Raw genomic sequence first — 13725 nt, 5'->3', positions numbered from 1 at the left:
CAATGTTCAGCTAAAGGAAATTTGTGCTCATCCAGCCCCTGAGGTCTGACAGGCAGGCTGACAGAACATCAGGGGACTGGGGGGTCGCAAAAAGAGGTGGAAAAATAGAGTTGGGTGTCGTCTGTTTAGATGTGGAAATGTACCCCATGTCTGCGATGACATTCCCTAGAGGAAGTATATAGATCAGAAAAAGGAGGGGCCAAGGATGGATCCTTGGGGTACCCCACAGGTAACCGGGTCAGAGCAGGAGGAGAAGCTGTTTGTGCAGATGTACTGCTGGCCGTTTGTGAGGTAGGCCTCGAACCAGGCGAGTGCGGTCCCACTGAGGTGGATGATGGAGGAAAGGCGGTGGAGGAGGATGGCGTGATCAACTGGGTGACCAGTAAGTTGGTGGGGAGGGGTTCGAGGCAGCAGGTGGTGGGTTTCATGGAGGTGATAGTGGGTGAGAGGGAGGAGGGAGACATGGGGAGAAAGGAATGTAGAATGGGGGTGGTGGTAGGAGCAGATGATGGGGAGGGTGAGGGGGACAGAGAGGGCATGGTGGTGGGTGACAAGAGGCAGGTGGATGAGGCTGCCTGGTGGATGTTAAGTATTTTAGATGAAAAGAAGTCCATGACCTCCTCGCACTTGGCATTTGATACGAAGATTGAGGAGACCTGAAGGGGGGCACGGAGGAGGTAGTAGGTGGTTGAAAAAAAGATTTTAGGGTTGTGTTTAGCTTCCAAGATGATGTTGGAGCAGAAGCCTGTTTTTGTGCGTGTCAAAGAACGGCGGACACAGTGAATGAGCAACAAGCAATGATTAGACAATTTAGAGAGCTTTAGTTGAGAGATGTCTCAGAGGGGATCTTCTAGAGGTATATAACATTTTAAATGAAATTGAAAAGTAAACCCAGAAATATTTTAGGATGGACAAAGACAGTAGAACAAGGGGAAATGCATTTAGAGTGGCAAGGAGCAATTTAAGGAAAGACATCAGAAAGTTTTTGTTTACTCAGAAGATAATCAACGACTGGTACAGGTTGCCAGGAAAGTTGGTTGAAGCTGGGACACTGAACTCCTTTTTTAAAAAAAAATGAAGCTGTGATCAGAGGACACGGGGTGGGTATTTCGGAAGGATTAGATCAGATCGGCCAAAGGGCCTTCTTCATCCAAATTTATCTTGTGATCATGTAATCATGTGATTTGGTTAACATGGTATGGCAGAGGTGCAAATCGGTAAATGAGCAGAATTGATCTTTTGATCAATGTTGATGTAGCTGATATAGTAATGGTATCTGGTTAATTTGCTGTTGGTGTCCATAGGGCCAGAATTGGGTAGTGGTAAATAGAGAGGGGGTGCTTTGCCCTGTGTGAGTGCATTGTTGTTTTTGATGAGTATTCCTTTGGCATTCCTTATTTTTAAGGATAAAATTATGTGAAATTCTGGAGGAATTTAGGAGGGTATCTTTAGTATTGAAAATGATCAAAAATTTTGGTACTGTTGCATCATGTGGAGTCCTTAGCTCAGTGGTTAGAGCACTCACCTCACAAGCGCGAGACCTAGATTTGATTCCCAGCAGGGAGAAATGCTGGGGGGTTTTTCTTACTCCACACACCTCTGTTTACCTAACTGTAAGTAGGAACCCGGTTCATACTTACCGGTTGTTAGTCGATTGGCCGATTGCTTTTCCGGGGGTAATAATTCCTTAAAAAAAATTGGTCACTTCAATCCACAACTGTTTGTGGGACACTGCTGTGCACAATTAGCTACCATGTTTTGCCCACAAAATATACAGTCAATTCACTTTATGATAAATTCATGAAGAGCTTTGAGACGTGTTGAAGATGTGATAAGGTGCTACATCAAATGCAAGGATTCTTATCTCATCACTTCAAAAATTGCTTCATAAGAAGAGATCATTGAAGTCGATTTTTGAATAGGTTTTCACTGATAAAAGTTTTTTTTACAATGAAAGTCAATCAGTTTAAAAAAACACTGTGACCTCAATTTAATTTTTAATAGTCAGATTTGCTTATCATGGGTGCCCATGATTGTGCGCACGCCTCTCGGAACCAACCCAGCTTGAATTACCAAAACCATCTTTCACTCATATCACAGGAACTGGCGTTGCTGCCAGGTAGTTTTCAGAGTGCACGCGCTAAGCAGATGTTCCAAAATAAATCTGCTTTTCCCCAAATTTACTTTTTTTTGTGTTAAATTTTACACCCCGATTTTGCAAGATAAATAGACCTCAGGACCCAACCTCCGTTTTTTATTTGGTGAGGAAAAACTGGCTTCAGTGGTTTATTCATAAATATAAGTGAGATGCAATGATTGTTTCTAGAGGCAAAGGTGGCACCCTCGCGACAAATTGCATTTGACTCTTCTGCCACTTTTCCTTCCTTGGTGATGGAGACAATCCATTATTAAGAAAATGAACCATATTCCTATTTATTTCCTGTTACAGTTTCAAAGAGGGTAATGGACATTCAGTCTTTATTTGGAGCCCAAAGTCTGAACTGCAGAAAACTGTTTTTCCTAAATTAGATTAAATTTAAGGATTTTCCAAAATTCTGCTTTACCTTAAATTATAAAATAATATTTTTAAGGGTAAGACCATTTGGAGCTAGGTAATCGTTAAATCGAGTGTCCAAATTGTTGTATATGATTGTGTGGGTGTATATATAGCTACAGTATCTGTATCATCAATAATTCTGTGGGCTCCAGATTTTGTTGTAAAATCTTTGTGTCAATCTCAATGCAGGAAAGTTTCGCTAGGCAAAATAATAACCTGCAGCATTTAGAGAATTTTAATTGAAGACAAGACATTTCACCTGATGTAAAAACAAGGAAAAACCTCAATATATCTTTGTGTTAAAGGAGCCAGAATGTGTCCTTACATTAACAATTTCATATTGGATGTTATGTAGGAGGGAGGCGATTTGATTGCTCTTCCATTAATAGGATTTCGGCCTTGAGCAGCTTATACAATGCTCTCCTCATTGTTGAAGATATTTGCAAAAAAAAAGAGTTACAAAAGGCAATTTCTGGACACACTGGGAAGTTTTTTTTGTCTTCTCCGCTCTAAGTGGATGGTTAGTGGTTAGAGCACTTGCCTTGCATATGAGAGGACCTGGGTTCGATTCCCAGGTGGGGCGAAAAGTTAGGCAAGTTTCCTTACTCCACACACCTCTATTTACCTTTACTTCTGTTTAGTCGATTGCCAGATCGCTTTCCATTTTCCATCGCTTTTCCATTTTAAAAAAAATTTGGTCATTCAATCCACAACTGTTTCGCTCACCAAATATACAGGTAATTCACTTTACAGTATATTCTGTGAAGCACTTTGAGATATGTCAGACGTGATAAGGTGCTATATCAAATCTAAGAATTATTATCCATTCATTATGAAAATGGGTATTTTCTTATTCAATATGAGCTCAGGAAGAATGCCTAGTAACGTGTGAAATATCCACTTCCTACTGTGACGGTTCGCTGAGTTGGAATTTTCTGCACAACATGGTCACAAAGGATAATAATCCCTCAAGAAAAAAAATAATAAATTGGCCACTTCAATCCATGACTGTTTGTAGGACACTGCTGTGGGCAATTGGCTGCTGCATTTTGCCCACAAAGATACAGTCAATTCACTTTACAGTATATTCAGTGAAGCGCTTTGAGACGTCTAGAAGACAAATGCAAAGATTATTATTATTAAAGCACTCAACCTAGTGGCCTCCCTGGAACTCGAAGCTTACCTATTCAAAGCAGGCAAGAAAGATTAGAATGTTGCTGCCCTTCCACTATGCATGTAAAAGTACAGTGAACTCTTGATATCTTGATAACTCGACCCTGGCTTAATTTGTATCTATCACTTAAGTCACCATGACTAGAGGATCTATAAAAGAGAATTTAGGAGTAACTACTTCATGGAGAGGATAGTGAGCCTGTGGAACTTGTTGCCTGAATCAATGGTTGAATCAGTTAGTATTTAACCACTGCTTCAGACATTCAAGCAGAAGCTAGAATGTCATATGAGGGAGAGAGAAATAGAAGCATGGGAGGGAGTAAGGAATTTGTGGGCAGTACAACCACCAGCAAGGACTGGTTGGGCCAAGTTATACATTCTTTCTAAATCTTTAAGGCACTGGATCAATCAAAGTTTTTTTTTGTGTTGTGTATTTGTAGCATGTAACCTGCAGTTTCTATTTTAAAAACACTAAGGTATAATAAGCTGAAACCTCGAAATAGTAGCCTGATCATGTTGTCTTCATAATGGGACATCCTATCTTCTTGACCATGTTTTCAGTCACCTTCTCTCTCCCCAACCCCCTCACCACTGCACCAACATGGGTACCAAGTCAACTGTGCAAAGTGCTTTGAGATATCCTCCAGATCATAGAATTATACAGCACAGAAGGAGACCACTCAGTCCATTGTGTCTGTGCCAGCTCTTTTAGAAGAGCTATCCAAATCAATCCCACTCCCCTGCGCTCTCCCCACCACCCTGTCAGGCAATGCTTTCCAGATCCAAACAACTCGCTGTGTGAAAAAAATTCTTATCACCTTCCCTCTGTTTCTTTTAACAATTATTTTGAATCGGATTACCGACCCACCCGCCATTGGAAATTGTATCTCCTTGTTCACCCAATCGAATCCCCTCATAATTCCCCTCCTTTTAACCTTCTCTGCTCCAAGGAAAATAATCCTAGCTTCTCTAGCCTCTTCTGATAACTGAAGTCCCTCATTCCTGGTATCATCCTGGTAAATCTCCTTTGCACCCTCTCCAATGCCTTGACATCCTTCCTAAAGTGTGGTGCCCACAATACACTAGCTGCGGCCTAACCAATGTTTTATAAAGGTTCATCATAACTTCCTGACTTTTCTATTCTATGCTTCTATTTATAAAGCCTAGTATCCTGTATCCTTTTTTTAACAGCTTTATCTACCTGTACTGCTACCTTCAAAGATTGACTTATATGAACCCCCAGATCTCTCTGTTCCTTCATCCTCTTTAAGATTATACCATCTATCTTATATTGCCTCTCCTCATTCTTCCTCCCAAAATACATCACTTCGCATTTCGCCATGTTAAACTTCATCTGCCACGTGTCTGCCCATTTTTCCAGTCTGTCTATGTCCTCTTGCAGTCTGCTACTATCCTCCTCACCGTTTACAACTTTTTTTTATCTTAGTATCATCTGCAAACTTATGTGGAGTCCAGTAGCTCAGTGGTGAGAGCACTCGCTTTGCCAGCGAGAGACCTGAGTTCAATTCCAGGCAGGGCGAAACCTTGGGCAAGTTTCCTTACTCCACACGCCTAATAATAATCCCTCCAAAACAATAATAAATTGATCATTTTCAATCCACGACTGTTTGTGGGACACTGCTGTGTGCAATTGGCTGCCGCATTTCGCCCACAAATATACGGTCAATTCACTTTACAGTCTATTCTGTGAAGTGCTTTGAGACGTCGAGAAGACGTGAAAAGCGCTTTATCAAATGCAAGGATTATTATTTACTATTATCAAGTTAATTGTGTCACGCTCAGTTTCTTATTGAAACCTTTTTCGACCATGTAGGCTGGTCGCTTATTCCACATAACTATCAACCCTTCATTAAAAACTCCTTCATTTTCTACAGTATTATATATGAAACACATCTTCCAACAGTGTTAAATTAACTCCAATGAATTAATTAATTAAACAATGAAGCTCATGTATATTCCCGTGTCAATTGCAAGTTTTATTTCTGTTAAGGATAAAGGGTTAAAGACCAAAGGCATGTAAAATATATTAGGCTAAGAGATTATGCAAATCTGATTTGAACAAACATTGGAAAAGGCAGATTTATGGGACCTCAGCCTCCAAATCCATCTCATCTCAGTCAAGCAACAAATCTATCTCATCCAAGTCCAGTGATGCTCTGCAGCCTGAGAAGTTGGATTGCTACTTATCTGGAATTGTTTGACCTCTGAGGCACAGTAGCAGGAACCTTCAACAACCTCTTCAGTTTGGTTAAATCCTCCAAATCAGTTGTATTTTTTTTATTGACATATAACTGCCCTTTCAGATTTTCTCTCGCTACAACGAGACTTTGGGAATTTTAATTATTTCCTTTACTGTTTGGAGTTTTATTTCCACTCTGGACCTGCACAATTTAAGCTAAATAATAAGAATATAGCACTTTATCATGTGAACAAGACATCGATAGTTCTTCACAGGATTTTATACTATATATATAATCATCTAAAATAATAATCCTTGCATTTGATATAGCGCTTTTCATGTCTTCTAGACCTCTCAAAGGCGCTTCACAGAATATACTGTAAAGTGAATTGACTGTATATTTTGTGGGCAAAACATGGCAGTCAATTGCACACAGCAATATATATTGTAGGTGAATGCAGCAGCCAATTTGACCAATTTTATTTGGTGAATTGTTGCCCAGGATATTAGGAGAAACTCTTCTTTTCAAATAGTACCATGGGATCTTTAATGTTCACCTGAATAACAGACAGGTCTTTCAAAGAACAATACCTTTGACAAAGCAGCCCTTCAAGTGTTCTGAGACGCTGCCCTGTGTGAGAGATCTATATAAATACAAGTTGTTGTCGTGGTTGAATGTACTGGAGTGTCAACCTAGACTGTAAGCTCAAGGTCTTAATGAGGGTCTTGTATTTTATTTTCACTGCTCAGGCTATATAATTTGAGCCAAATAATAAGGACAATAATAGTATTAGAGACCTGAGTTCAATTCCAGGCAGGGCGAAACCTTGGGCAAGTTTCCTTGCTCCACACACCTAATAATAATCCCTCCAAAAACCAAAAACAATAATAAATTGGTCATTTTCAATCTACGATTGTTTGTGGGACATTGCTGTGCGCAATTGGCTGCCGCGTTCGCCCACAAATATACAGTCAATTCACTTTACAGTGTGTTCTGTGAAGCGCTTTGGGACGTCCTCCCGACGTGAAAAGCGCTATATCAAATGCAAGGATTATTATATTATTATTATTATTAATTCATTCTGTGGTGAATCACCACAAACATAAGTTTGCCGTAAAAACTACAACTTAATTTAATGTTATTTAATAACCTATAATTTAAGGGTGTCAAATCTACTCAGTTGGTTACAACCACTAGGTAAATTATCCATTTAGTTCATGGCTGTTATGGGACCTTTTGAGGCAATTGTATGTTATCACACAGAATTGTTGTCATTACATTTGGCAATAATTCTCTTTGAAGCACTTTGAGAAGATTCAGAATTATAGGTGCTTTATAAAAATTCAAGGATCATCAGCTCGAGTTGTAAAGTACTTGTGTTTCTTGAGCATTATGCTGTCAAGTAATCACTCTCACAAGCTAACTACTTCTGTGATCTAGCAGTGAGGTGGATGCCTTGAGGCTGTTTACATTGCTGACTGGTAGCTAGAAAACAGGGAAGCTGAAGAGGGGGAAGAGATAGATTGCTACAAGTACTGCAGAGAGACTTGAACATTTCTTTATGAATCCTGTAGAAAAGAAGCTTCGCCTACTAGCATTTATCAACATTTGTTAGAGAAAAATGGACCTAAACCTTCAAAGAAATGCTGTAATTTAACAGTCTCCTATTAAAATGTTGGTTACATCGATTGTTATAAGCATGCTATTATTTCCATTGTTCAAATGCTTGTGGTCACTTATTGGGGAATATTTATATCTGTTTCTATTTGTATAACATTATCACTTGGTATCCTTTTAGGTACAAAGGTCTGGTTTTATTGGCATTATTTAGTGTGAATATGCTTACATTATTAAAATATAACATAATTTTAAAGTATCTTAATTTCCCTGCACTTCCTAGAAGGAAGAGATTTGTATATATAATGTACATTAAATGCAAGACTGTGCAGAAGGAAGTAAAAAAAAGAGGAGCGCTAAGAGAGAATTGGAACAGGGCAGAGCAGCAAATGCAGAACATGACACCAAAATTCTTTTAATATTGGAGGCAAGTAAATGTTCCCATATTCACAAGAAGTGACAGAAATAGTCCTGCCAACTATAATTCCATGAGCTTGACCTCCGTAAATGGAAAACTTACGGAGTCAATCATTAGAAAGGAAGTAGAACATTATTTGTATAAAATATAATCTAATAAATGATAACCATCACAGGTTCAGACAGAGTAGGTCTTGCCTGACCTTGTTTGCTAAGGGAGCTTGGATAAAATAGGAGACGGTATTAAGTGGGGTGCCTCAGGGGTCTGTATGGGACCCCGACTGTTCCTTGCATATATTTTAACCAAGCTCCCTCAATTTAGATCAGGTACCCAGATATCATACTCAAGAATCCACTGAGGCAGTAGAACAAGAACAGCAGTAACCTTTTCTTTACCCAAAAAGTAATTAATAACTGGAACAAGTGCCAGGTAGGATTGTTGAGCACCAGTGCCTTGGGAAGTCCTCCCCATTTGAAAGACGCAATACAAATGGAATTTGTTGTTGAGGCCAGAATACTAGAGCCATTTAAAAACAGCTTGATGCTTTGATAGGAGATGGCATCAAATGCTCTGAGATGCTACCCCACGTGAAGGCCACTATATAAATGCAAGTTGTTGTTATTGTTATTCTGGAGGGAGCTCAGATGGTTTGAAGGACCTTCTTCATTTGGACCAAACTTGTGATTTTGTTCTCTGTCAGTCTTCCAATGTTTTTCTCTTTCTATTGTTTTCAAGAAAGTACAGGGCCATAAGATTTGATGGTTAGAAGCTACTAACCTCTGACACAATGTGTAATACACTTTTATTCACCAGTATGAAATTACACATAATGCTTTTGGAGTTTCACCTTCTATTCAGAGGTACTGCATGACACAACATAAGTAAGTGTGACCTGACAGCAGGAAAATTGAACAGTGCATGTCCATCAGCTCATAAAATGTTGGTTCCTGGATGGGGATGGGGTGTACCACTCTATGCCACAGGCTTGGGAAATTGCATCCACTTTGTGGTTGCTAGGTGCTGTTTTGTGGCCTTGTTCAGTTCCTTAACTCCCCTGTCAGAGAACCAGGGGACTGGCTTTGCAGGACAATAGTGTGAGATTGTTTGCCAGGCAGTAATTAGCTATGCTGCTTCTCACTTGCTGGACAGTGATAGGGAAGATATGTGCATCCCTCACAATATCTGAGCACACCCGAACTAGTGCAACTCAGCTGACATTAACTCTTTCTAATTTTGTATACCAGAATTTCGACCCACTGATGTTTCTTGTCCCCAAATTGAGACTGAATTTAATCCTGTTCTCCAAAATTCCACACTATCTTAAATTTTGATAATGATCTTAAGAATATGTGAAATTTTGAGGCTCTGATCCAAATGCTTCTGAGATTATTCACTTGGTACATATCCAGTTTTGCACTGAATATTTGTCAAGAGTCTTCAGGTATAATACCAGATGTTGAAATAAAGCTCTTCAGAGATATAATTGTTTTCTTAATACCAAATTGTCAGATTATAACAATTGGTGGTAATCCTTTCTGTCTTCTTTCTGTTTCAGTTTATAGACGATGTGCAAGATTGCTAAAACAATTATCCTTGAGTCCATCATGTAGACAACAGTAAATGTTTTTCATGTAAGTGCACGTATGTGAATTTATCAATGATGTGTTTAACTCTGACCAGATGTGCAATTATTACTCGGTATTAAAAGTTTCATTTTTGCTGTATGTGCTTATAATGGGATCACTGCACAATACATTATTGGTTTAAGTTGAGGCATCGTTGTAGCACAAAAGGCATTATATCAAATGCAAGGATTATTATTAATTTAATTCATTAATACTTATTGACACTTGCTAAAACAGTTGTTGTTTTAGATCCCAATGTTAGGGGGAAAAAATCCAATAAATCCATGTAGAATTTTAATACGTTTGAAAGTTGTTTAAATAATAGGAAATTTTACTTTAACTAGGAATCAACTTATTTGTAGCTGTTCACTTACAAATACACAGTCACTACATTTTAGAGTAAAAAACTCTGAAGTGCTTTGAAAGGTTTTAATGACATGGTAAGATGCTATATTATTATTTAGTTTCTAAATTACTGGCTATTTTTATTGCAGAGTCATTTGGCTGAAGATGGAAACATGATTTGCCTAGAAAGTGCCTTGAAAATTTCCCCAAGATGGATTTGAACTACAGTTAATATTGTTTTGGTTTACAGCATTGTTTGTTTTTAATTGCTGAATGATTTTTATTTTCATATGTATGTGAGAACATTCCATTTGTTGTGTTAAACAAACATATTTTTAATTTATAAGATCATAGCATAGAATTGAAATAAATCAATTATTTATTGAAATATTTGTATATATTGACATGCAATGTTGAGATATTCTGAAAGCTATGGAAAAGCCGAGTTGTGTAAAGTAATAAGTATGAATCCCCATTATATGCTCTCCCTTCTGATAAAATGCTAGAAATGAGATTGTAGAGCTTTGAGATGTCTCAAAGACGTGATAAGGCGCTATATCAAATAAAAAGATTATTATTATAGACCAGTCACAAGTGCTACAAGACTGGTAAAGTCCCATTTTTTTTTAACACAAAGAAATAATAATAATAATCCTTGTATTTGATATCGTGCTTTTCAAGTCTTCTAGACATCTCAAAGCAATTCACATAATAGACTGAATTGACTGTATATTTGTGGACGAAATGCGGCAGCCAATTGCACACAACAGTGTCCCACAAACAGTCGTGGATTGAAATGACCAATTTTTTTTTGAGGGATTATTATCAAGCGTGTGGAGTAAGGAAACTTGCCCAAGATTTCATCCTGCCGTGAATTGAATCCCGGTCGCTTGCTTGCAAAGCGAGTGCTCTAACCACTGAGGTACAGGACTCCACATCACTCTAAATGTCAATCTAAGTAGCAGGAAGGAAGTTAAGAAGGATGAAACTTTTGAACATGATAAGAGTCAACGTTCTATTCCTTCTCATGTCATGAAAGGATCCTCATTACATGATCCTCAGTTTGTGATACTCAAAGCTTCTGGACGCAAGCTGAATAGAAGGCACCCTAGTTCCCATAGCAAATGTTCACAGGATGAAATTGTATTCTCTCTTCAGCAATCCCCTTCCTCTGTGTCCACACTTGTAACAATAGCTTGCCTTACTTTGAGGTGCATGTGTTCATGACATCAACTGAGGGCATAAAACTGTTCACATTGATTTCTTTATTTCATCTGATTTATTAGACTTCTCTCAAAGCTTCTGAAATTGACCAATCTGACTTGCTGATCATTCTATGGTGATAATGTCATTGTATTGTACCTCTACCATTTATGCTTGGGCTAATTTCCATTGTTTGCAATGACTTTGAATGCAAGATATGTAATGCAGCTTTCATAGGGAGCAGTAAGATGAACAGATTCCCTTACAAATAATAATAAAAAAAAGTTTGTTGCATATGGTCTGAAGCTTTGCCCCAAATACTGCACATTGAAAATCTAGGCACAAAATGCACCATGTTTTGGTTGGAAATCATTAGTATGATTTGTACTGGCATTTATGTAAAAGATTGCAAATACTGAAAATAATGCAAAAGACTGGAATACTACAATGCAGTTTGATTGAATAAATTATAGTAATAATCAATGATATTTTCTGGAGTATTTTTTGGTCAGAGACTTCCATGCATCCCATCTATACAAAGAAATTACAAAAATGTTTATTAGAATGGAGTGCACTTTTTCTCCCTAGCGGAACACATCTTGCTAATTCCAGAAAGTATCAGGCAAAGGTTGGCAAGAGTAAGCCTTGGGAAGCCCAGAGTGTGCGTTGGGCTACTGCTGGAGTCTAACCAGCTAAAACTGCACAGCTCGTCATTAAAAGCACGGTCTGGCAAGCTTTACTGCTGCCTTTCAGCTAAGGCCACCCAACTTGTTAGAACTTGCAGGATTAATAGGAGCTGAGTGGGAAGTGAACCTGCCCCCAGTGACTGATCTGCCCTTCTAAGTCTTGCCAATGAGCCAGGCTGGCATGTGCTGTCATCAGGAGTACCATTCTCTCTCACCATTCCCTCTGTGAAACCCTCCAATCCGGCTTCCTTGCTGCCCACAGCATGGAAACAGCCCTGGTCAAAGTCACTAATGATATTCTGAACATCTGTGATCAGGGCTCCCTCTGCCTCCTTGTCCTCCTCAACCTCTGACACTGTCGACCACTCCATCCTCATACACTGCCCCTCCGCTTTACTCAATCTTCACGCATCTGCCCTTGCCTGGTTCGATTCCTATCTCTCTCAACGTCTCCACTTTGTTGCCTCTAACGGTTTCTCCTCCAGCCCCCGCACTGTCACGTCTGGCGTCCCCCAGGGCTCTGTCCTTGGCCCTCTCCTCTTTAATATCTACATGCTCCCCCTTGGTGACATCATCTGCAGACATGGGGTCAACTTCCACATGTATGCGGATGACACCCAACTCTATCTTTCTACCTCCATCCTCAACTCCAGGACCACTGCTGTCCTGACAGACTGCCTGTCGGACATCAAGTCCTGGATGAGGGCAAATTTCCTACAGTTAAATGTGAATAAGACTGAGGCCCTCCTGATTGGCTCGCGCCAGCGCCTCTGCACCTCAGGCTCTGGCAACATCAATTCCATGGTTGCACACTACAACTGACCAAGCCAGTCAGGAACCTAGGTATCTTGTTCAACTCTCAACTGTCTTTTCTCCCCCACATTCAAGCCGTGACCCGCTCTGCCTTCCATCACCTCCGTAACATTGTCCAACTCCGCCACTACCTCACCCCTGAAATTGATATGGTGAATATTAAGAAGCAAGTGTACAATAGATGGTTGGATATGGTGCCATATGTTACTAATAGTGAAATGTCAATATTCATTCACAGAAACACAACTTTGTTCATAGAAGCAGAATGGATTCTATTTTTCCACTTAGCACTTTCACTTAAATCTTGCGTGAATTACTAAGATTTGAATCTTGCAAAACGTTTTTTTTTGCATTTCTTTTTCACAAGCCTAACCAAGCAACAGAGTTTGTGGTAAGTATTACGATTATTGGACTGTATTTTGCAATTTGTTTTGCTCCATGTATAATTTTACTCTCAGTGTTCCAGTCCACTGCTTCATTCAATCCTAATCCAACTAAACCCTTAAAGAAGATAAGAACACCCTCAAAATTCCTGTGGTTGAATGTCTAGTCATACGTGAAGACAAAGCATATTATTTTTGAAGTCACCTTTTATTGAATGAGACGTTATCAAACTTAAAAATGTGTGTTAATTGTTGTCCTTGTCATGGATCTTGCCACAGGACACCACAGTTTTGAGTAATACAAAGTAATCTCTTTGTCTGTGGCAATTGAAGAGAATGTTTCACTGTATCTGCATTAAATGGGACTGGCCCCTTGGCAGATAAGCAAACAGTGTGGATAATTGGACCTCATGCAAAATATAAATTGTTATAGCACCAACTAAAAATTGTTCCATCAGGAGTTTTTCTATTACGTTAATAGCACACTGCTATTTTTTCAATGTGCTGCATTTTCCTTTGCCATTTTCTCTCTCATTCTCATTCTCACAGATACTTTTTTCTCTTGAATTCTGCCTTTTTCTCTCTCTTGCTGAGTCACTGTGTTTTTCTCTCTGAATTTCTCTCTCAACTTTTTATCCTTCTTTACAATATCTTTATCTCTAACCCTAAACTTTAAAAATAAAAGGCCTTACTTTTGCTACTGG

General features: G+C 39.1%; 1 protein-coding gene across 2 annotated transcripts in view; it reads left to right on the top strand.

The window, feature by feature from the left end:
* The window catches only part of alkal1 (ALK and LTK ligand 1), a 29457-nt gene extending 17835 nt beyond the window's left edge, over positions 1-11622 (top strand). For both annotated transcript variants that reach the window (XM_007905909.2, XM_007905908.2), the window contains 2 exons: positions 9522-9597; positions 10086-11622. In XM_007905909.2, the coding sequence (XP_007904100.1) occupies positions 9522-9586 (65 nt within the window). In that variant the 3' untranslated portion in view covers positions 9587-9597; positions 10086-11622. The remainder of the gene's footprint in view (positions 1-9521; positions 9598-10085) is intronic.
* The last annotated feature ends 2103 nt before the right edge of the window (positions 11623-13725 follow it).

Source organism: Callorhinchus milii, unplaced genomic scaffold (genome assembly GCF_018977255.1).
Source record: "Callorhinchus milii isolate IMCB2004 unplaced genomic scaffold, IMCB_Cmil_1.0 Scaffold2, whole genome shotgun sequence".
NCBI lineage: Eukaryota > Metazoa > Chordata > Chondrichthyes > Chimaeriformes > Callorhinchidae > Callorhinchus > Callorhinchus milii.
Note: the sequence above shows the minus strand (reverse complement) of the source record. Positions and strands in the feature narration are given on the sequence as shown.